Source organism: Balaenoptera ricei, chromosome 3, assembly GCF_028023285.1.
Source record: "Balaenoptera ricei isolate mBalRic1 chromosome 3, mBalRic1.hap2, whole genome shotgun sequence".
In the NCBI taxonomy this organism is placed as follows: Eukaryota; Metazoa; Chordata; class Mammalia; order Artiodactyla; family Balaenopteridae; genus Balaenoptera; species Balaenoptera ricei.
Genome location: NC_082641.1, coordinates 64,932,063 through 64,955,454, shown reverse-complemented (window position 1 = coordinate 64,955,454; position 23,392 = coordinate 64,932,063). Strand labels below are relative to the sequence as shown.

Here is a 23,392-nt window from a genome sequence, read left to right as displayed (position 1 = left end):
CTGCAAGGCTCTCCTTCAGATTCGACAGAGAAATCAAAAGCTTTACAGACAAGCAAAAGGTAAGAGAATTCAGCACCACCAAACCAGCTGCACAACAAAAGCTAAAGGAACTTCTCTAGACAGAAAAGAAAAGGCCACACCTAGAAAATTACAAATGGGAAAGCTCACCAGTAAAGGCAAACATACAGTAAAGGTAGGAAATCATCCACACACGCATATGATATCAAAACTAGCAATCATGAGAGGAGGACAGTACAAATGCAGGATACTGGAAATGCATTTGAAATTAAGAGACTATGAACTTAAAACAATCTTGTATATATATAGACTGCTATATCAAAACCTCACAGTAACTGCAAACCAAAAATCTACAACAGATATACACACAAAAAAGAAAAAAGAATCCAAACACAACACTGAAGATAAGTCCTCAAATCACCAGAGAAGAAAACAAAAGAGGAAAGGAAGAAAAAAGACCTACAAAAACAAATCCAAAACAAGTAACAAAATGGCAATAAGAACATACATATTGGTAATTACCATAAATGTAAATGGATTAAATGCTCAAACCAAAAGACAGACTGGCTGAATGCATACAAAAACAACACTGGTATATATGCTGTCTATAAGAGACCCACTTCAGATCCAGGGACACATACAGAATGAAAGTGAGGGGATGGAAAAAGGTATTCCATGCAAATGGAAATCAAAAGAAAGCTGGAATAGCAATACTCATATCAGACAAAATAGACTTTAAAATAAAGACTGTTACAAGACACAAAGAAGAACACTACATAATGATCAAGGGATCGATCCAAGAAGAAGATATAACAATTGTAAATATATATGCACCCAACATAGGAGCACCTCAACATGGCAAATGCTAACAGCCATAAAAGGAGAAATTGACAGTAACACAATAATGGTGAGGGAGTTTAACACCCCACTTTCATCAATGGACAGATCATCCAGACAAAAAAATCAATAAGGAAATACAGGCTTAAATGACACATTAGACCAGATGAACTTAACAGATATTTATAGAGCATTCTTTCCACAAAAAAAGAAAATGACAGGCCAATATTGCTGATGAACACAGACGAAAAAATTCTCAATAAAACACTAGCAAACCAAATCCAACAATACATTAAAAGGATCATACACCATGATAAAGTGGGATTTATCCCAGGGATGCAAGGATTTTTCAATATCCGCAAATCAATCAGTGTGATACACCACATCAACAAATTGAAGAATAAAAACCATATGATCGTATCAATAGATGCAGAAAAAGCTTTTGACAAAATTCAACATGCATTTATGATAAAAATTCTCCAGAAAGTGGGCATAGAGGGAACCTACCTCAACATACTAAAGGCCATATATGACAAACCTACAGCTAACATCATACTCAACAGCGGAAAGCTGAAAGCATTTCCTCTCAAGACAAGGATGTCCACTCGTGCCACTTTTATTCAACATAGTTTTCGAAGTCCTAGCCATGGCAATCAGAGAAGAAAAAGAAATAAAAGGAATCCAAATTGGAAAAGAAGAAATATAACTGTCACTCTTTGCAGAAGACATGATACTATGATACTATACATAGAAAATCCTAAAGATGCTACCAGAAAACTACTAGAGCTCATCAATGAATTTGGTAAAGTTGCAGGATAAAAAATTAATACACAGAAATCTGTTGCATTTCTCTACATGAACAACAAAAGATCAGAAAGATAAATTAAGGAAATAATCCCATTTATCATCACATCAAAAGGAATAAAATGCCTAGGAATAAACCTAGCTAAGGAGGCAAAAGACCTGTACTCTGAAATCTATAATATATTGATGAAAGAAATTGAAGATGACATAAACAGATAGAAAGATATACCATGTTCTTGGGTTGGAAGAATCAATATTGTCCAATGACTATACTACCCAAGGCAGCCTACAGATTCAATGCAATACCTATCAAATTACCAATGGCATTTTTTATGGAACTAGAACAAAAAAATCTTAAAATTTGTATGGAAACACAAAGACCCTGAATAGCCAAAGCAACCTTGAGAAAGAAAAATGGACCTGGAGGAATCAGGCTCCCTGACTTCAGACTATACTATAAAGCTACAGTAATCAAAACAGTAAGATACTGGCACAAAAACAGAAATATAGATCATTGGAACAGGATACAAAGCCCAGAAATAAACCCACGCACCTATGGTCAATTAATCTATGACAAAGGAGGCAAGAATATATTGGGTTGGCCAAAAAGTTCGTTCGGGTTTTTCTGTAAGATGTTACAGAAAAACCCAAACGAACTTTTTGGCTAATCCAATACAATGGAGAAGAGACAGTCTCTTCAACAACTGTTTCTGGGAAACTGGACAGCTACATGTAAAAGAATGAAATTAGAACATTCTCTAACACCATGCACAAAAATAAACTCAAATGGATTAAAGACCTAAATGTAAGACCGGATACTATAAAACTCTTAGAGGAAAACATAGGCAGAACACTCTTTGACATAAATCGCAGCAATATCTTTTTAGATCTACCTCCTAGAGTAATGAAAAGAAAAAGAAAAAGAAAAAGAAAAAGAAAAAGAAAAAGAAAAAAATGGGACCTAATTAAACTTAAAAGCTTTTGCACAGCAAAGGAAACCATAAACAAAATGAAAAGAAAATATACAGAATGAGAGAAAGCATTTGCAAATGATGAGACCGACAAGGGATTAATCTACAAAATATACAAACAGCTCATGCAGTTCAATATCAAAAAACAAACAAACAACCCAATCAAAAAATGGGCAGAAGACCTAAACAGACATTTCTCTAGAAAAGACATACAAATGGCCAAAAATAACATGAAAAGATTCTCAACATTGCTAATTATTAGAGAAATGCAAATCAAAAAAACAATGAGGTATCACCTCACACCAGTCAGAATGTCCATCATCAAAAAGTCTACAAACAATAAATGCTGGAGAGGGTGTGGACAAAAGGGAACCCTGCTACACTGTTGGTGGGAATGTAAACTGGTACAGCCACTATGGAGAACAGTATAGAGGTTCCTTAAAAAACTAAAAATAGAGCTACCATATGACCCAGCAATCCCTCTCCTGGGCAGGTATCTGGCAAAAACCATACTTCAAAAAGATACATGCACCCCAACGTTTGCTGCAGCACTATTTACAGTAGCCAAGAGATGGAAGCAACCTAAATGTCCATCAACAGAGGAATGGATAAAGAAGATGTGGTACATATATACAATGGAATATTACTCAGCTGTAAAAAAGAACAAAATAATGCCATTTGCAGCAACATGGATGGACGTAGATATTGTCATACTGAGTGAAGTAAACCAGAAAGAGAAAGACAAATACCATATGATATCACTTATATATATAAAAAAATGATACAAATGAACTTATTTACAATCAGATACAGACTCAGAGACTTAGAAAACAAACTTATGGTTACCAGGGGATAAGCGGGGGAGGGATAAATTGGGAGATTGGGATTGACATATACACACTACTATATATAAAATAGATAGCTAATAAGGACCTACTGTATAGCATAGGGAACTCTACTCAGTACTCCATAATAACCTATATGGGAAACGAATCTGAAAAAGAATAGATATATGTGTATATATATATATATATATATATATATATATATATATATATATATATATGTATAACTGTATCACTTTGCTGTAAAGCTGAAACTAACACAACATTGTAAATCAACTATACTCCAATATAAAATAAAAATTTTTTAAGTGATAAAAGGATAAATACAAGAGGATATTACACACATTAACATATGCACCCAATACTGAAGCACCTAAATATATAAAGCAAATACTAACAGACATAAAAGGAGAAATAGACATTAAAACAATAATAGAAGGGGACTTTAACACCACACTTACATCAATGGACAGAACATCCAGACAGAAAATCAATAAGGGAATGGTGCTCTTAAACGATACAATAGACCACTTGGACTTAATAGAAATCTAGAGGACACTCCACCCCAAAACAGCAGAATACACATTCTTTTCAAGTGCACATGGAACATTCTTCAGGATAGATCACATGCTAGGCCACAAAACAAGTCTCAACAAATTTAAAAGGCTAAAAATCATATCAAGCATTTTTTTCAGACCACGACACCATGAAACTAGAAATCAATTACAGGAAGAGAAAAGGGAAAAACACAAACACGTGGAGACTAAACAACATGTTACTAACAAACCAAGGGTCAATGAAGAAATCCAAGAGGAAATCAGAAAATACCTCAAGACAAATGAAAATGTAAACACAACCTTCCAAAATCTGTGGGATGCAGCAAAAGCAGTTCTACAAGAGTAGTTCATAGTGATACAAGCTTACCTCAAGAAAAAATCTCAAATAAACAACCTATCCTACCATCTGAAGGATTTAGAAAAAGAACAAAGCTTGAAGTCAGCAGAAAGAAGGAAATAATAAAGAAGGAAAATAAATAAATAATAATAAAGAAAATAAAATACAGAGTAAAAAAACAATAGAAAATATCAATGAAACCAAGAGCTGGTTTTTTGAAAAGATAAACAAAATTGATAAGCCTTTAGCCAGGCTCATCAAGAAAAAAAGAGGGAGGACTCAAATAAACAAAATAAGAAATTAAAGAGAAGAAGGGACTTCCCTGGTGGAGCAGTGGATAAGACTCTGTATTCCCAATGCAGGGGGCCCAGGTTCGATCCCTGGTCTGGGAACTTGATCCCCCATGCATGCCGCAACTAAGAGTTTGCATGCCACAACAAGGGAGCCCACGCGCCACAACTAAGACCAGGCGCAACCAAATAAATAAATAAATATTTTTAAAAACAAGAAATTAAAGAGGAGAAATTACAACAGATATCACAGAGACACAAAAAAAAATCATAAGAAAATACCATGGACAGTTATATGCCAACAAATTGGACAGCCTAGAAGAAATGCATAAATTTCTAGAAACACACAGTCATCCAAGACTGAATCAGGAAGAAATAGACATTCTGAACAAACAGTGAAATTGAATTAGTAGTCAAAAAAATTCCAGCAAACAAAAGTCCAGGACTGGACTGCTTCACAGGGGAATTCTACAAAACATATAATGAAGAGATAATACCTAGCATTCTCAAACTTTCCAAAAAATTGAAGAGGAGGGAACACTACCAAATTCATTCTATGAGGCCACCATTACCCTGATACTAAAACCAGAGAAAGACACTACACAAAAGAAAATTACAGGCCAATATTTCTGATCAATATAGATGCAAAAATCCTCAACAAAATATTAGCAAGCTGAATCCAACAATATATAAAAAGGCTCATACACCATGATCAAGTGGGATTTATTCCAGGGATGCAAGAATGGTTTAGTATTTGCAAATCAGTCAATGTGATATACCATATTAACAAAAGGAAGGATAAAAATTATATGATTATCTCAATAAATGCAGAAAAAGCATTTGACAAAATTCAACATCCATTCATGATAATAACTCTCATCCAAATTGGCATAGAGGGAACATATCTCAATATAGTAAAGACCATATATGATAAAATCACAGCTAATATCATACTCAATAATGAAAAGCTGAATGCTTTTCCTCTAAAATCAGGAATAAGATACCCTTTCTATTTAACATAGTATTGGAAGTTCTAGCCACAGAAATCAGACAAGAAAAAGAAATAAAAGACATCCAAATTGGAGGGGAAGAAGTAAAAGTGTCACTATTTTCAGACAACATGATACTATATAAAGAAAACCCTAATAAAGTCTCCAACAGAAAAACTATTAGAACTAATAAATGAATTCAGGAAAAGTTGCAGGATACAAGACTAATATACAGAAATCTGTTGCTTTTCTGTACATTAATAATGAACTATCAGAAAGAAAAAACAAGAAAACAATCCATTAAAGTCACATAAATAAGAATAAAATACCTAGGAATAAGCTTAACCAAGCAGGTGAAAAATACATTCTCTGAAAACTATAAAACACTGATGAAGGAAATTGAAAATGACAGAAAGAAATGGAAAGACATTCCATGTTCATGGATTGGAAGAATTAACATTGTTAAAATGACCATACTACCAAAGCAATCTATAGATTTAATACAAACTCTACCAAAATACTCATGACATTTTTCACAGAACTAGAACAAACAATCCTAAAATGTATATGGAACCACAAAAGACCCCAAATAGCCAAATCAATCTTGAAAAAAAAAGAGCAAAGCTGGAGGTATCACATGCCCTGGCTTCAGAGTATATTACAAAGCTACAGTAATAAAAACAGTATGGTACTGGCAAAAAAACAGACACATACAACAATGAGACAAAATAGAGAGCCCCCAAATAAACCCACGTACTTATGGTCAATTAATTTATGACAAGAAGGCAAGAATACACAATTGGGAAAGTCTCTTCAATAAGTGATGCTGGGAAAACTGGGCAGCTACATGTAAAAGAATGAGATTAGAACATTTTCTCACACCATATACAAAAATAAACTCAAAATAGATTAAAGACTAAAGACTGGAAACCATAAAAATCTCTGTTTCTTCTAGCAGAAAACAGAGATGAAAAACTCTTTGACATAAATCATAGCAATATTTTTTTGGATCTGTCTCCTAAGGCAAAGGAAACAGAAGCAAAAAGAAAAAAAAGAAAAAAAAAATCCAAATGGGACCTAACTAAATTTAAAAGCTTTTGCACAGCAAGGAAAACCATCAACAAAATGAAGAAACAACCTGCTGAATGGAAGAAAATATTTGCAAATGACATGACCAATAAGGGGTCATATAAACAGCTCATACAACTCATGCATATAAACAGCTCATGCAACTCAATATCAAAAAAAAAACAACCCGATTAAAAAATGGGCAGAAGACCTGAATAGATATTTTTCCAAAGACATACAGATGGCTAACAGGCACATGAAAAGATGCTCAACAGTCCTAATCATCAGAGAAATATAAATCAAAACCACAATGAGTTATCACCTTACACCTGTCAGAATGGCTATCATCAAAAAGACCACAAATAACAAATATTGGTGAAGAAGTGGAGAAAAGGGAACCCTAGTACACTGTTTGTGGGAATGTAGACTGGTACAGCCACTTGGAAAACAGTATGGAGGTACCTCAAAAAACTAAAAATAGAACAACCATATGATCCAGCAATTCTACTACTGGGTATATATCTAATGTATAAATATAGATATGTACATATATATAGATTCATACACAGTCACATATATATTCATATATATAGGAGTATAAGCTATAAAAATATTAAATCACTATGTTATACACCTGAAACTAATAGAATATTGTAAATAAACTGTATTTCAATTTTTTTTTTTTTTTTTTTTTTTTTGCTGTGTTGGGTCTTTGTTTCTGTGCAAGGGCTTTCTCTAGTTGCGGCGAGCGGGGGCCACTCTTCATCGCAGGGCGTGGGCCTCTCACTATCGCGGCGTCTCTTGTTGCGGAGCACAGGCTCCAGATGCGCAGGCTCAGTAGTTGTGGCTCACGGGCCCAGTTGCTCCACGGCATGGGGGATCTTCCCAGACCAGGGCTTGAACCCACGTCCCCTGCATTGGCAGGCAGACTCTCAACCACTGCGCCACCAGGGAAGCCCCAAGTATTTCAATTTTTTAAAAGGTAAAAAAATCTTTGGGGGAAATTTAAGAGTCAAGTATCTTTCCAGCCCTGTCTCTACTCCTCCACACTGGCTGATCTAGGGTCCTTCAAATCGCCCTACACATTCCTACCTCTGAGCTTAGTTCTCATGTTCCACCTCTCTCTCCTCCTCCTCTCTATCTACCCCAGTCCTACCTGGTCTTCATGACCCAGGACAAACGCTTTTCCATAAAGCCAATCACCCCTGACTGAAGGAACTTATCCCTCTAGGAACTCCTTTAACAATTACTTCTTTATGATTAACTGGTCAATTAATTATGCATTATCTCATGACATTTCTCCCACAGCTACGTTGAGTTAGTATTTGTCCTACATAGTAATTTAACTTTTTACACATGGTCTTTTTCCCTAACTAGATTATAAACATCTTAAGAAAGAAGCCTTGTCTTGACATCTTTCTTCTCAGCACCTTTTACAATGTTTTGCATGTCATCAAAGTTAAATTAATGTATATCATTTGGATTTTAATTTTATCTAATTTCAAAGGTATATCAGGAGACCCTTTGAGGCTGGTGTCCACACTAAACAGATTATAAGCTCTTTAAGGACCATTTTGTTCAGGACTATAGTCCCAGAACACAGCAGTGCCTAGCATTCAGGAGATGCTCAAGAATGCTGACATTTTGTCTATGCTCACATTTCAGTGTGTACTGTTTTTCATCATCAGTGAAACAGTAGCCTCTAAAATATGATTACCCTATGTTCTGGTTTTCCTGGGACAGTCCTGGTTTTCCCATCATAATTATTAACAGTGCCTAAGTGTTCCACTTTGGATATTAAGTTATATGGTCACTTACCCTGAAATCAAAGCAAATTCAGATACTTCATTTATTGTTTTCAGCTCTGACTTTGACCTTCTCTGCGTGTTTTGGCTTTGGTTGTTTGCTTTTATTATGTCTTGGTGCTCACTTCTGAATCCTTTCAGGGTCTTCCTTACCTTCTTTGGATCCAGTTAGGTTTCCATCTGTGTTTGGTTCAGTGATGCAGAAATACAGGTTTAACATAACTAAGTTACTTGCTTCTCTTTATCCCTCATAAAAGCTGCTTCAAGACTGTTTTCTTTTACTAATATGAAATCTGTTTCTTGCATCATTGCTGGCATCCAAGCATTCATGAGCAGCGTAGCAAAGGACAAACTCATGTCTGGAATGAAGGACGAGAACATATTTAGTGAAGTCATTAAAATTTCAATTCTTAAAGAGTTTGGTGCCAGAAACCAATCTAAACAAATAAACGTATATTTGCTAGTGTCTAAGGAGAGCCATCAATAATTAATTCTTAAGTTTTGTACAGATACTTATTAGAGAACACTGTATAATTAAACATTCTTATGTTATCTCTGTTGAATTTGAAGCCCTCCTTTATTTTTTAGATTGTATTTATAATAAAAATCTAAATTTTTCTTTCTGAGTTATCCCCCTCTTCTCTCCCACTTTTTAAAGCTTTTATGTGGTTTTTTAAATCACCTTCACCATTATATGCTTTTAATTTAAAAATACAGCTCACATTTTTTTCTGTCACCTTTTAGCTGAATAAATTCTTACCACAAAACAGTCTGTTAAGAAATATACTTATTTCGGGTTATAAAAATCTATACTTATTTTGATATAAATTTTGATAGATGGCAAAATTCTAAAATTTCTAGTATTTGTAATGAAATTGGGCAGTACTTACTGTTTTAACCCATATTTCATTTTCAATGTATAGTGTTGGAATTAATAATACCAGTAATACAAGGAGCAAAAGATGAGCCCCCATCTTAAAGGAGCTTATAGTCTATTTTGAAAGCATCACATATATACATATCATAGCTGAAGGTAATTTTAAGGTAGTTTATAAACAAGTGAGAGATTGTAGTATTTAAACCACAAAGGTCAGCTCTTAGGCAATTCAAAGTCAGGGAAGACAGTTGTTTAGAGACAGCTTTGGAGAGGAGTCGATCCTTTCCTCCTTGAAGATAGTGTAAGGGTAAATTGCTGGAGGGGTAAAGAGTGCTTTCTAGGCAGTGAGTAGCTTTGAGCCAAACCTTCCTGGTTGGAACTGGCATGGGTAAGAGATTGGCCTGACAGGAGTAGCTTTTTATTTAGGGAGTAGCTGAGAGTGTACTGGAAGCCAGAATGGCAAGGCTCATGTGAAAACCTTCACACAGTACAAAACCCACAGGAAACAGACCAAAGAAGAGCTATTCTCATTGAAGCTGGGGAGGGGCTGGTCCCAGAGCTTCACTTGATCATGTCTCCTCCCCTTAGCCCGGGGGGTAACCTACCTCCAAGGATGCTACCCCTCTCCCCATGACTCTGTAACAACCAGTTTTGTTCTCCTTTCCGCAATATAGGCTCAATAACATGTTTGTCAACAGATAGTATAAAATTCTAAAACTTTGAGTTATGTCCTCTTGCGCTATTTGTATAAGATCCAAACCCATTAAACAGAATCTTATTAGAATGAAAAAATATATCATTAGTAAAATGTTAACAAGCACCAGCAGATTTTGAGCCTACTATAAACTTCATTTCATAGACTAAAATTCTCCAGGCACCAAATGATAACACATTTGAGATGATAAATGGAATTTAACCTGTATTCTTCTAAGCATGAAAGGGAACTCGTTTTCTTGGAGAGTTGGTCTTGGAGAATTTTTGCACTAAGCAAAAGTTGGCTTTCCTAAAATAGTAGGGTTTAAAGAGAACCAACATCAACCGCTGCCTTTCCTTGTCTGCTTTGTCTGCATCAATGTCATTAACTCTGATTGTCTGCTACTTTTAACTTTGGGGAAAGGATCAAAATATCATCCACTCATCCAATACTGTACTTGGCACTGGATAAGTCAAGTGAGCTTTATAAGGGCAGAATTTAATGATGGCTACTTAGCGTGAAGTTTGTTTTGGCTCCAGGATAGGAAGTAGCAGCATGTATCTGCAACCTGGGGAGCAGCTTCCTGGAAAAGTGCTGTGATAGTTTCCTAGGGCTGCCATAAGAGTACCACAAACTGGGTGCCTTGCAGTTTTGGAAGCTGGAAGTCTGAGATCAAGGTGTTGGCAGTGTTGGTTCCTTCTGAGGGAGTGAGCGAGAATCTATTCCAGGTCTTTCCCCTAACTTCTGGTGCTTTGCTGGCACTCTTTGGCATTCCTTGGATTGTAGATGCACCACCTGACCTCTGCCTTCACCTTCATATGGGGTTCTCCCAGTGTGTGTGTGCGTGTGTGTGTATGTTTACGTGTCCACATTGCCCCTTTTTATAAGGACACCAGTCATATTGGGTTAGGGGCCCATTCTACTGCAGTATAACCTCATCTTAACATATTACACCTGCAATGACCCTATTTCCAAATAAGGTCACATTCTGAGCTACTGGGGGTTAGGACTTTAATATATGAATTGGGGGAGGGGGGGACACAATTCAACCCTTAAAAAATGCTCAGTCCAGTGTTACATCCCACTCCACCCTGGTTCCACCAAGGTTGACCATGGTTGCCTCATGGCCAGAATCTGACTGAGGTGGTGGGATTCACTCTCGCCCCCTGCCCTTGCCTCCTCTGAGACTGCAGAGCCTCAACAGGCTGGCTAAGAGCCACATGGACACCAGGCTTTGATAAGGTGACTTCCCTCTGGATTTACACCAATGAATCTGCTTCAACTTCTGCTGTACGGGGGGCAAAGGTAGGCATGTCTATGCTGGGGTGAGTCTCACCACCAACTACAGCTGCATTCATGGTTTTCTTTCTCTTTGATAAGTGCCCACAGCCTACATCATGTCCTCCTTTGCAGGCTCAATTTAAAGACAGGCTTGGCACTGAGGTCAATTAGAGAGGTAAAATAGCATAAGCAAATAGTCACTTCTTACCTTTCTAAGCTGCTTTTAGTCAGTTTCTCATTTCTTCATTCTCTTCCTAAAGATATTTATGTTTAAATAAAGGTTTTCTCCCTCACAGCCTGATTTTTCCATCTGCTTGATTCCTGCAGTGAAGTCTTAACCCTATGTTTGTTTGTCTTCTCACAGCTTGTTGCCATGGGAATGATTATAAGATGGCAAATTTCAACACTGTCTTCAAAGCACCCTGAAAGAGATGGAGAAAATGGGCAGGATAGAAATGTGCTCTTAGCTGAACACATATCTCTGATTACTGGCCAAAGCACAGTAGAAGGAAAGTTCAGAGTAACAAGGGATACATTAATGCTTAAGTATACATCAAATGGATCCCCATGACAAGCCTCCTCTTATCTAAGGAATAATAAGCACTAGAAACCCAGGAATTGGCCGCCTTGAAAGATGAGCTCTTGTGATTCACAAATGAAAGAATGCTTTGTGCTGAAGAAACGCTTCAGCGGTCCTGTTGAGAGGTTGAGTTGGTTCTAGAGGTGTTGACTTACTTCCTGGGTTCCCTCAGCCCACATGAAGGCATGCCTGACATCCTGAGAAAGTATGTTAGGCTGTAGCCTTGGCTCCAAGGTCTTAGGGGGAAATGAAGCACTGACTTGCCCAGCAGTCTGGTTATAATTTCTGCTTTTCCTGGATAGAGGCAGGGAAATACCACAAAGAGATAAAGAAAGAAAGGCTTATGTTCTTAATTTTTCATCAGAAAAACTATTGCACAATAATAACCCACCCTCAAGTCACATATTGTTCAGATGACACAGGGGCATAGCATCCTGGTCTGAGCTCTAGACATCCAAGTATTTAAAGTCAACTTGCCATCATTTGGCTTCATTATTATCCAGGTGCCAAGATGCGTTAGCTAGTGCAATCAGCCTATGACTACGTATATATGCTTGTGGTTTTTAATATAAAAACACCTATTTTTCTTTTGTAATTTTTTTCTTGTTATCTTCTTTTAGATAAAAATATATACTCTGGAAGAGCACAATATTTTATCTGTTTGTGTTGAAAAGCATGTGGAAAGACCAGCACACTTGGCTTATCATCTCTTGTCCGACTTTACCAAGCGACCTTTGTGGGACCCCCATTATATGTAAGAATAAATTTTAAATATTTTCTTATTCAACCCTGACATCATGTAAAAGATGACCTCTACATTGCAGTCTATCTCCATTGCCCAATGTATGACCTATTGTTTTATTAAACAGTATTTGCTAAAGCTTGCTCTGCATGGAAAACTGTATCAGGTGCTACTGAGAGACACAAAAATTATTATAATCATCTATTTTTCATCTATATTGAGTTGACATGCTTTACCCACAACTATTGTACTCCTATCAATAACTCTTCAAAGTTGATATTATTCCTATTTAACAAGAGAGAGATCCCAAGACTTGCCAACATTACACAGGCAGTAAAGCAATGGAACCTGAATTGGAACCCAGGTCTGTCAGGCTCTGAATTCCACACTCTTGTACTTTAATACACAGTCTCATTGCTCTTGAGGAAGTGATTATCAAATAGTCCCTCCAACTTCCCACTCTTGATCTTTATTTGGCAGTCCCCTCTTTTTCTGTGAAGCAGCACTCCCTGGTGAGAAGCTGGGAGAAGCAGCTGTGTGAGTACACTCCTTCCTGCTCTCCATGCCTGATCAGGGCCCACTCCTGTCAGCCTACATCTCTTCTGTTACTCCTTGTCTCCCACATCCCTAATCCAATCTTCTCCACTCTCCCTCCTTTCCTGGAATGCAGAGCTGGGCATCTTGTCAACTGCACTGTCAGGGTAACACCCCCTTCTCCAAGGAGTCCAAGCTCCTGGGCTGCAGGGCTCAGGCTTCATGGACATCTTGCTTGAAGGAAAGGATTGGTAAGATTATACCTATTATATTCAGCATTACCATTTACTTCCTAATTTGGACGAAGTAGAGTTTCACCTTTTAAATGTCCAAATCTCACTGTGATTAACAGCATGTAACAGACAATTTAACACCACTAAAGCGAAACATCTCTGGGCTCATGTGTTACATTTGCATAGATGCCAGAATGATACATCCTGGTTAATGTTAGCATAATAAACATTCGGAGAGAAAAGGAAACACTTGACGATTTTCTTGCGTTGATCTTTGTAGATACTCTGTAAGTACAAAGATTTTAGCAAGAATGATGCCTAAACTTGCTGCTCTTTTCAAATGTTTCTCCCACTATTTTCTATATCACCTGACATTCTAGCCTAATTGAACTTGAATGAAGGAATGAATGAATTCTAATTCCACTTACTTTTTTTTTGCATCTATCATGATTCAGGTACTGTGCCAGATGTTTTCATTTGATCCTCACAATAACCCCATAGGTACTATTATCTACATTTTATAGATGGAAAAAAAGTGACTTGCCTAACATAACATAGCTACTAAGTGGCAATCTGAGACTCAAAGGCAAGTTGCTTGATTCCAAGCTTAGTGCTCTTTCCCAATATACGATATTCCTTTACCTCAGAGTCATTGGATTGTCCATATAATTCACTAGTCTTCAAAATATTATTACTTGATCCTAGAGAAAAATAATTTTGTGGAAAAAAGAAAAGCGCCTTTCTCTGCAGTGTTGAAGTCAGTGACCTTAGAGTCAGATGGCCAGCATTCTTTTCATCACATGCAGAATTATTCCTTCTGGCCAAACAACTCTAAAAACGGACTTTAAGAAATGATGCTGGCTTTGGGGGGATGGTTATGTGAGCAGAAGGGTGAATATGGACACCAATAATGAAGTTATGCAAACAAACAAAAGAAAGGAATGCCTTATTCTACCAGGTAGAAAAATGTAGACTTTCTGTCACTGTTCTATTTACATAGGTCCTGTGAAGTCATAGACTGGGTAAGTGAAGATGATCAGATATATTATATCACTTGTCCTGTGGTGAATGATGACAAACCCAAAGACTTGGTAGTACTTGTTTCACGGAGAAGGCCTCTCAAAGATGGGTAAGTATATGTTATTCAAGTGTTATAGCAATGTCTTACAGTATAGAGTAGAAAGAAAAAGTTGATATGAAAATAAGGAAGTCAATGGAATAAGCATTTCTGGTCTTGAATGATGTTCATGTGAATTTTTTCTAGATGAGGCTTTAGTTATCATTAAAACACAAACAAACAAAGAACCAGAAAGAAACAATTATCTATTAAGTGCCAGCCATGTGCAAAGCATCTGTAAGACTCGTAAAGCAGTTCTCTTTCCTTTTGCTCTATGCAGATGTAAAACGGATATTTAGCAAACCTTCAAAATATCCGTTATTGTAAAAATGCAATGAAAGCCAAATAAAACACCAGGAATTGGTTTTGGTTCAGAATTTACAGACTCAACTGTGCTAGACACCCAAAATGGCTGGCTGTCAATTAGAGTGTCTGTTCATGGCTTCTCCATGGGCACTGGACTTCTCAGAGAATAGTGTCTAGGTTCCAAGGGGAAGGGTCCCAAGAGCAGGTGTGCAAAGGGACAAGAAGTGGAAGCTGCCAGGGCAGTTATGGTCTCCCCCTGGAACTAGCCAGCATTATTTCTGATGTCAAAGCTGGCCTATAGAAATAATCCCTCCCGTGTGGGATTAATGCACATGGATGTTCAGTGTAGTATCATTTACTATGGCAAAAGATATTAGAAATAAACTGAAGCTCCATCTTATTAATTATGGTAGAACCATACTACAGAGTACTATACCAGCATTAAAAAGGATGAAGTAGTCACAGAGGCACTGATACAGAAACACCTCCAAAGTTTTACCATTAGGTGAAAAATCAAATTATAGACCAATATTTGTAAAATGATTATATTTATGTAAAAATCTACATACGTCCATTTGCTTACATAAATGTTATATATTTATAAAAAGATCTGGAGGATCACAATATAACGTGGGCATCTCTAGGATAAGTATGTATTGTGCTTATGGGGGACTGAAGGATGACTTCTGTTTTCTAATGTATAGGGTTCTCTATTGTTTGAAGGTTCTTTAAAACAATGGTATTATTTTTTCATTAAAAAAAGAAGAGACTGAAATTACAACCCATTAGGGCACCAAAAAAAAAAAAAAAAAAAACAGTTTGGAGGTTGACTGCAGCTTTGCAGAGTTATACAAAGTATATGTAATTCTTAGGCAGAAAACACCTATGGCCCTTATTATTATTTGCTATACTTGAATGTATCCATAGAGAATGTTTTCCTATGTATACCACTCATCTAAAAGATCTGGGTGTCTATAGTTTTACTTCTACTATATAAACAAGTTGCATTAACTGTAGGAATTTATTTTCTAACAACTATTCTTTGTTTCTCTCAAGAACTTTGAAAATGTCCTTTTATCTTTCAGTCACACTTACACGGTGGCAGTGAGGTCAGTTATTCTGCCATCAGTCCCACCTTCTCCACAGTACGTCAGAAGTGAAATCATAAGTGCCGGATTTCTCATCCGTGCTATTGACAGCAGTTCATGTACCGTAAGTTTGATGAAACATCTGCAGATTAATTTGTTCCTACAGATAGAGAGGAACCTTTTACCTGCATTTACTAATTAACTGTAATTCTGCAATGTGTGTCCACCCACACCCACCAGGGAATCCTAAGGTCATCCTTTCAGATCCATTCCCAAAAGATTAGGGTCATAGCCTCCCCTACACCAACAAGATTGAGATCCCTGCTTGAAAAAGCTCTAAGTCAATAAGAAATTAAAATATTGTTTTGTTTTGCTTTGTTTTTTTGAAACAGGTATCTTACTTTAACCAGATTTCTGCTAGCATCCTTCCTTACTTTGCTGGAAATCTTGGTGGCTGGTCAAAATCCATTGAAGAGACAGCAGCCTCCTGTATACAATTCATAGAGAACACTACTGATGATGGGTTGATAAGCATATTTTAAATGATAAACTTTAAATTATCTGTCATTTTATTTTCCACTTTCAATTTCAAGCACCCTTAGCTCTGACACTTGACAAGCTTCTGGGCCACAAATAATTTAATATCAGTCTAAGCAAAATGCAGTTATGAAGAGGTTAAAAAACAAAATGCATCCCAAGTCCAATACCAGTGATTTGGGTTAACATTAAAAGAGCTTTAAAACTCTGTTTTAGATCACCCGTGGCTTTGCTCCCTTCCAGGGGCACAGGCAATGGAAAATTTCCCACATGCAATATTGTGTGTTCTGTAAAATGGTGGAAGTTAGGTTAAAATAATCAAAACATTTTTAGGCTACATGTTCTGTTTGAAAGTTTACAAAATTTTATAAAATCAGAAATGATAAGTTGGCTAGTTGATTAATAGTACGGGGTTGTTCCATGTACAGCAGGTATCTGTATGTCAGGAGCATCTGACTAGATGTATTACATGTTTTAGAGCTTTAAATTAGGAAGACATTAAAACATAATGGAATCCAATCAATTTTAGTAATAGGAACTACTTTCCTAGTGTCATTTAACATATATAAAGTTAGCTGACCAATTTAGTATCTATTGCTCTATCTATACTCACAAAGTACCTGCAAAATGTGATATTGTAGAGAAAGCATTAACTGAGCTCTACTTTCATAATCATTACATTAGAACTTTATTCCCTAGACTTTTTTAAAAAATTTATTTATTTTATTTTTGGCTGTGTTGGGTTTGTTGCTGCGCATGGGATTTCTCTAGTTGTGGCGAGCAGGCGCTACTCTTCATTGCGGTACACAGGCATTTCATTGTGGTGGCTTATCTTGTTGTGGAGCACGGGCTCTAGGTGCGCAGGCTTCAGTAGTTGTGGTGCATGGGCTTAGTTGCTCCGTGGCACGTGGGATCTTCCCGGACCAGGGATCAAACCCACGTCCCCTGCATTGGCAGGTGGAATCTTAACCACTGCACCACCAAGGAAGTCCCCCTAGGCTTTAACATTTATCATTTTACTCTGTCTGTGATTTGTCTTAACTCATAAGACAAACCAGCATACATCAAGTTAGCCTCCTCTACAGGACAACTTCTAAAAGTTAAAGGACTTCTCCGTTAAGAGTTTAAAGCACTTAAGAGATTAGTTACATCCTGCTTTAGTTTGTCAAATCTTTACTTCTGTCCAAATCTGGTTGTAATTATTTTTATTAATCTGTGCCAGCAGGTTTTCATTTATACGAACTTTGGACTGTGCCCCAATTTTATGAATTAACATTTATATACAATAAGAAGAGTGGATATGTAGATTAAAAAATGCTTATACATTACATTCCAAAAGTAGAAAGATTTTTGAGAATATTTTTAGATTTTAAAAAGGTGAGAAAAATGAGCAGTAAAGAGGGTTACAGTACACTAGAGTTTTGTATGCTAAAATTTCAGCCCTCTCCTACAATTGAAACACTTCTAACTTCTGTCTCTCCTACACCTCTGAATTTATTTATTTTTTTTGAAACTTTTTCCTGAACAGTAACAGAAACATTGTGAGGTTGAAGGAATAGAGTAACTTTGGCTGGATCACTTTTAGACGTAAAGATGTTGCCCACTCTAACTTATAACACAGGCATAGTCAAGCACTGTCCGATATGGTAGGCACTAGCCACATGTGACCATTTAAATTAATCAAACTTAAATAAAATTTAAACATCAGCCACACTAGCCCCACTTCAATTTTCAGTCACATGTGGTCATCATGGCCTAACTTGAAGTGCTCATTTTCAGACTACTGGACTAAAGAGACTTTTAAAGGGCATGACACCGGAAAAGATAGCAATGAATTCAGGCTCTACATAGGTCATCTCAAAAAGTTTAAAATCTATTGCCTCAAACCATGACACAACTGACTAGGGCATTCCTATTGAAAACTTCAACAACAGCCCTTAGGTTTACATTTCCCTTTTTTTATCTTTTTTTATAAATTTATTTATTTTATTTATTTATTTTTGGCTGCGTTGGGTCTTCGTTGCTGCATGCGGGCTTTTCTCTCGTTGCAGAGAGCAGGGGCTACTCTTCGTTGTGGTGCGCAGGCTTCTCATTGCAGTGGCTTCTCTTGTTGCAGAGCATGGGCTCTAGGCACAGGGGCTTCAGTGGTTGTGGCTTGTGGGCTCTAGAGCGCAGGCTCAGTAGTTGTGGTGCACGACTCTGTTGTTCCACAGCATGTGGCATCTTCCCGGACCAGGGATCGAACCTGTGTCCCCTGCATTGGCAGGCGGATTCTTAACCACTGTGCCACCAGGGAAGCCCTATATTTCCTTTTTTAATGGAAATGTATTTGATTGCTCTTTCACTCATTCAATAAATATTTATTAAGAACCTACTTTGTGTTAGACACTTTTAGGCATTGTGGGTTCAGCAAGGAACAGAAGCATACTGATAACATCATAATAAAATATTGATAAATAAATAGAATATTTAGGAGATAAGTGTTAAATGGAAAAATAAAGCAGGGTGAAGGACGTGAGTGCTGGGGAGGTGTTGGAGGTGGATGCTCATATTTTAAATAGGGTGGTCACTTGCCAGAAGCAGCAGGAAAATGCTTCTGCTGCTTCTGGGCCCCACTCCCCAGGGCTGGGAGGCCAGCGCTATGGCTCAGTGCAGAGCCTGGGGTCCCTCAGCCCCGCTGACTTTGCAGACGCCCCCCTCCTTACCTCTGCCACCCACACTCCAGCTGGGCCAGGGCTGGAGGGGCCTTGTGAGGAGTTCCAGGAGTTGCCCTCGTGCCTGGGAATGCAGGCATGTAGACCAGGGGTCAGAAGTGTGAAGCTTCACATCTACTCCTTAAGGCCACTGCAAGTTAAGGACGTAAAATTTAATAACATTTTTCTGGCCATGAAACATGACTTTTGTTAAACAACAAGAAGGTGTGTGGGGGAGTTCACACTGAAAGATAGTAAATATTCTATATAATGAATGTAGCAATATATACATCCAGGATTTGGGCTTTTGGTTATTGATGGCCTGGCGGATAGGGTGGTCAGAGTAGGCCCCACTGAGGGATATTTCAGTGAAAACCTGAAGGCAGAGAGGGACTGAACCACGAGGATCTCTGGAGATAGCATGTTTCCTGCAGAAGAACTAGCCCAGGCACAGCCTTTGAGATGGGAATGTGTTTCTGGCACCTTCCAGGAAAAGCAGACACTGGAGAGGCTGGAATAGAGACGTAATTAAAGACAGATGAATTAAAGACAGCCTTTTCTGGATTTCTTTGGCGCCCTGACTTTAAGCAAACACGACTGAACCAAGGGTAAGCAGCGACGCTGGTGCGTCAGCAGTCACCCTCAAGCCACTGGAGACTAAGGACAGAGGGAACATAAAAATGTAGTCATGCTTATTTTCTCCTTTGGAGTGTCAAAATATCCTCCAGGAACACTAAAGATTTCATACCTTTCTTCATAGTAAGGGTTTTCAAGTGTGTCTAACAGGCCTGAAAGCTGTTTGATTAAGAAAGGAAGTTCTTCCCTATTAATTCTTCCTGGTTTTAATGCAACTGAGTTTCTGATTTATATTCAGTTTTTCTATCATATTTTTAAAGAATTCTAGAGAAAAAAAAGATGTAAAAATTGATCTATACAGTTTAGAATATAGTTTACCCTTATGGTCTAACACCTCTAGGAAATAATGAACAATTTTAATTAAATCTAGAGAAATCCAGAGTAGTTTTATATATACCATCACATGGTTTTGTTCATATTTCTTATTGCACATTTCAGAGACAACCTTGGACATTTTTATTGGTATATTTATAGGAGTAGTTTTGAAAATATATGTTGAAAATCTGTATGTTAAGGAATAAGTTTTATGTTTAGAATAAATTATTCAAATGTAAACTATAAAGGTTGTTCATGATTCATTTTACCCGTTTGAAGGTAGTGTAACTACTGGGACAGACAGTTCACCATGGGCCCAGAGGGGGCCTGCACATTATTGCTGAGTGTGCCAAACTGCAAGACTCACTTATCCACAGGCAAGTGCTAGTCCCATAGGCAATTAAGTAGGTCAAGGTGACCACAGCTTGACGTCAGTGTAATGGCTCACTCTCTGGGCGTAGGAAGGCTGGCTTGTTTGCTCTGTGCTACAGCGTTTGCAACTTGTTCCTCAGCAGTGACACAAACCCGCTATGTCTATAGCATCCATCTGGGCACATCATGTCACCCTGTGGGGACTAAGGGAAAAAGGGAAGCAACAGAAATAAGTTGATACTCACGATACTCACGCTGTTTGCTGTGCCATGAATACTATCTTTTGTCTCTGAACCAGGATTCTCATGCCTTGTCGACATCCATGAAACAGTAACAGACTAGTGTATTAAGAATCTCAGACCTTTCACAGTTCTTGATAGTAACCCACCTCCAGATTCAAAAGTCAGAGAAATATTATAAAATGTCTTTCTCATTGTACACTTGCAGGTATAAAGTACCATATAAAAATTATACATCTGATGCCATCTTTCCCTTCCTCATTTTGTGACATTTTTAGGGACATTTGAAAATAGATTCAAAATTAATATTTCTATCATTTCCATAGCTCATTATCCCTCTCCATGTCCTCCCTTCTTTCCTTATCTGGCTTAGATTCCATGGTCTATCATTAATATCACACCCTGGAAAACACCTGTACCTTTTCCTTTCATTCGACTTGTCTGGCAAACTCAAAACTGTGGTTAAAGTATTTGTAATACCTCACCCCTGTACTAAGCTCCTGAAAATTGTGGACAGGTCTCACTTGAAATTTATGACCACAGATTTCAAAAGGGCTCTGATAATACTACTACATTTCCTATATGTTTGCTATTTCACACTGCCTTCTCTTCCTTCAAGTTTCTCATGTCTCCTACCCTTTCTCAGTTAATGAACTTTAGAAAAAACTTCTTTGAGGAAAATATAAACCATTAGGCAGGAGTTGTCTCATCTCCCCATCTATGTACATTCCACATCTTTGCCATCCCTCCTAACACAATGAATTAAACATCTCTACCCCTAGCAAAGAACCATTTCTCTAACCTTCTCCAAGGCTCCCCTCCTCCAATTCTCTTTTTTTCTCTATTTCAGGAGTCTTTCCTGGATTATTTTCATAGCCACTATTATCTCTTATCTTAAAATAAATCAAAACAAAGCAAAACAACACTTCACCTGATCCAGTTTCCTAAAGGCCACCCATCTCCACTCCAATTATCTATAAATGTAGTCTTCATATCCTTATTTCATTTACCGAACTGTACTTCTCCCTCTATTACTCCACAAAGACCTCTCTTATTGCCACAACTAATGGACCTGTTCTTAGCTTATTTAGCCTCTGAGCAGCATTAACAAAGTTGACTAGTTCCTTCTTTTTGCAGCATTGTCTCTGCTTGGCTTCCATGATGTCACACTCTTGGATTTCCTCCTGTGTGACCAGTCACACTTTTAAATCCTCTTGCAGTTCTTTCTCCTCCACCAGACCTCTAAATATTAGACTACCCAGGGCTCTGTTCTTGGCCTCTTCTCCTCTATCTCCATTCCTCAGTGAGTCTACCCAGCCTCTGGGTTTTAAAAGACATCTACTTGCCAATAACTCCCAAATCTGTGTCTCAAGCCCTAGACTCTCCTGAACTCCACACTTGTATATCTAACTACTTACTTGCAATTTCCATTAAGATAATCGTCATCTCAAAGTCCACATTTCCAAAACAGATCCCTTAATTCTGCCACCTTTCCCTCCATAAATCCTCCTTCCTTCAGGAAATCTTATCAGCTCTATGTTAAAAATATCAACATAATCAGAACCTGACCCCTTCTAACAACTCCACCATGACAACCCTCATTCACACCATTCTCTCACCTGAATTATAACCTGTTTTTATCCTTACTCCTCCCTTCACTCTGCTCTCAACTCGGCAATCAGATCATGTCACATTTCTCCCCAGACGTGTGAAAAATTTTGCCTATCACAGAGTGAAAGCCAAAGCTTTATAATGGTCTGGGGTATGTTGTGGTACGTTGGATTATTTTTCAGAAATATCCACTCCCTCACCACCATCCCCACCTCCACGAATGGAGTGCGCTATTCTACCTCTTCTCTCTGAGCTCAATTGTGTGACTCAACAGACATGATGCAACCAAAGGCTTGAAAATGGTTTTGCAAGTGGACCTGCCCTCTTACATCTCTGCCACTGTCCTGAGAAAAACATGTCAGGGCTAGCCTGCTGGTCCCAGGAAAAGGAAGAGAGACACATGCAATAGAGCTTCTTCATCTGAGCCTAGCTTAGATCAGCTGATCCCAAACCAAACTTCTTATGGATGTGAGCAAGCCCAAATGAGATGAGCAGAGCTGTCCAGATAAGCCCAGTCTAGATCTGACTCATAGGCATGAGCTAAATAACTGCTTAGTAGTGTATGCTTCTGAGAGTTTGTGGTTTTTATGTGGCAGAAACTGGTAGAGGCTGTAAGATATGATCCCTGTTAACTATCTGATCTTCTACTAGTTTATCCCTCTCTTTTCCAACCATAGTGGCCTCTTTGCTGTTTTTCAACTATACCAGGCAGGCTCCTTCCTCAGTATCATTGCATTTACTTATTACCTCACATCAAGATATCCAAGGCTTTCTCCCTAATACCTCCCTGTGTACTATACAATGGAACATTACAAATGAACCTTGAAAACATTATGCTAAGCGAAGGAAGCCAGTCAAAAAGATCACATCTTCTTTCTGCCCCTCAAATATGGCAAGCTCATGGCTTTGACTATTTTCTCTCCCTAAACGCTCTTCCTCATTATCTTCACAACAGATTTCTTCTTGTCATCCAGATTTCAGCTTAAAAGTCTTCCCCTCAGAGGCCTTCCCGATTA

General features: G+C 37.8%; 1 protein-coding gene across 1 annotated transcript in view; it reads left to right on the top strand.

Annotated features, from left to right (window-relative positions):
• ACOT12 (acyl-CoA thioesterase 12) overlaps window positions 1–16,515 on the top strand; it is a 55,180-nt gene extending 38,665 nt beyond the window's left edge. The window contains exons 12-15 of the mRNA XM_059919379.1: window positions 12,574–12,707; window positions 14,463–14,591; window positions 15,971–16,097; window positions 16,366–16,515. Coding sequence (XP_059775362.1) covers window positions 12,574–12,707; window positions 14,463–14,591; window positions 15,971–16,097; window positions 16,366–16,515 — 540 coding nt within the window. The remainder of the gene's footprint in view (window positions 1–12,573; window positions 12,708–14,462; window positions 14,592–15,970; window positions 16,098–16,365) is intronic.
• The last annotated feature ends 6,877 nt before the right edge of the window (window positions 16,516–23,392 follow it).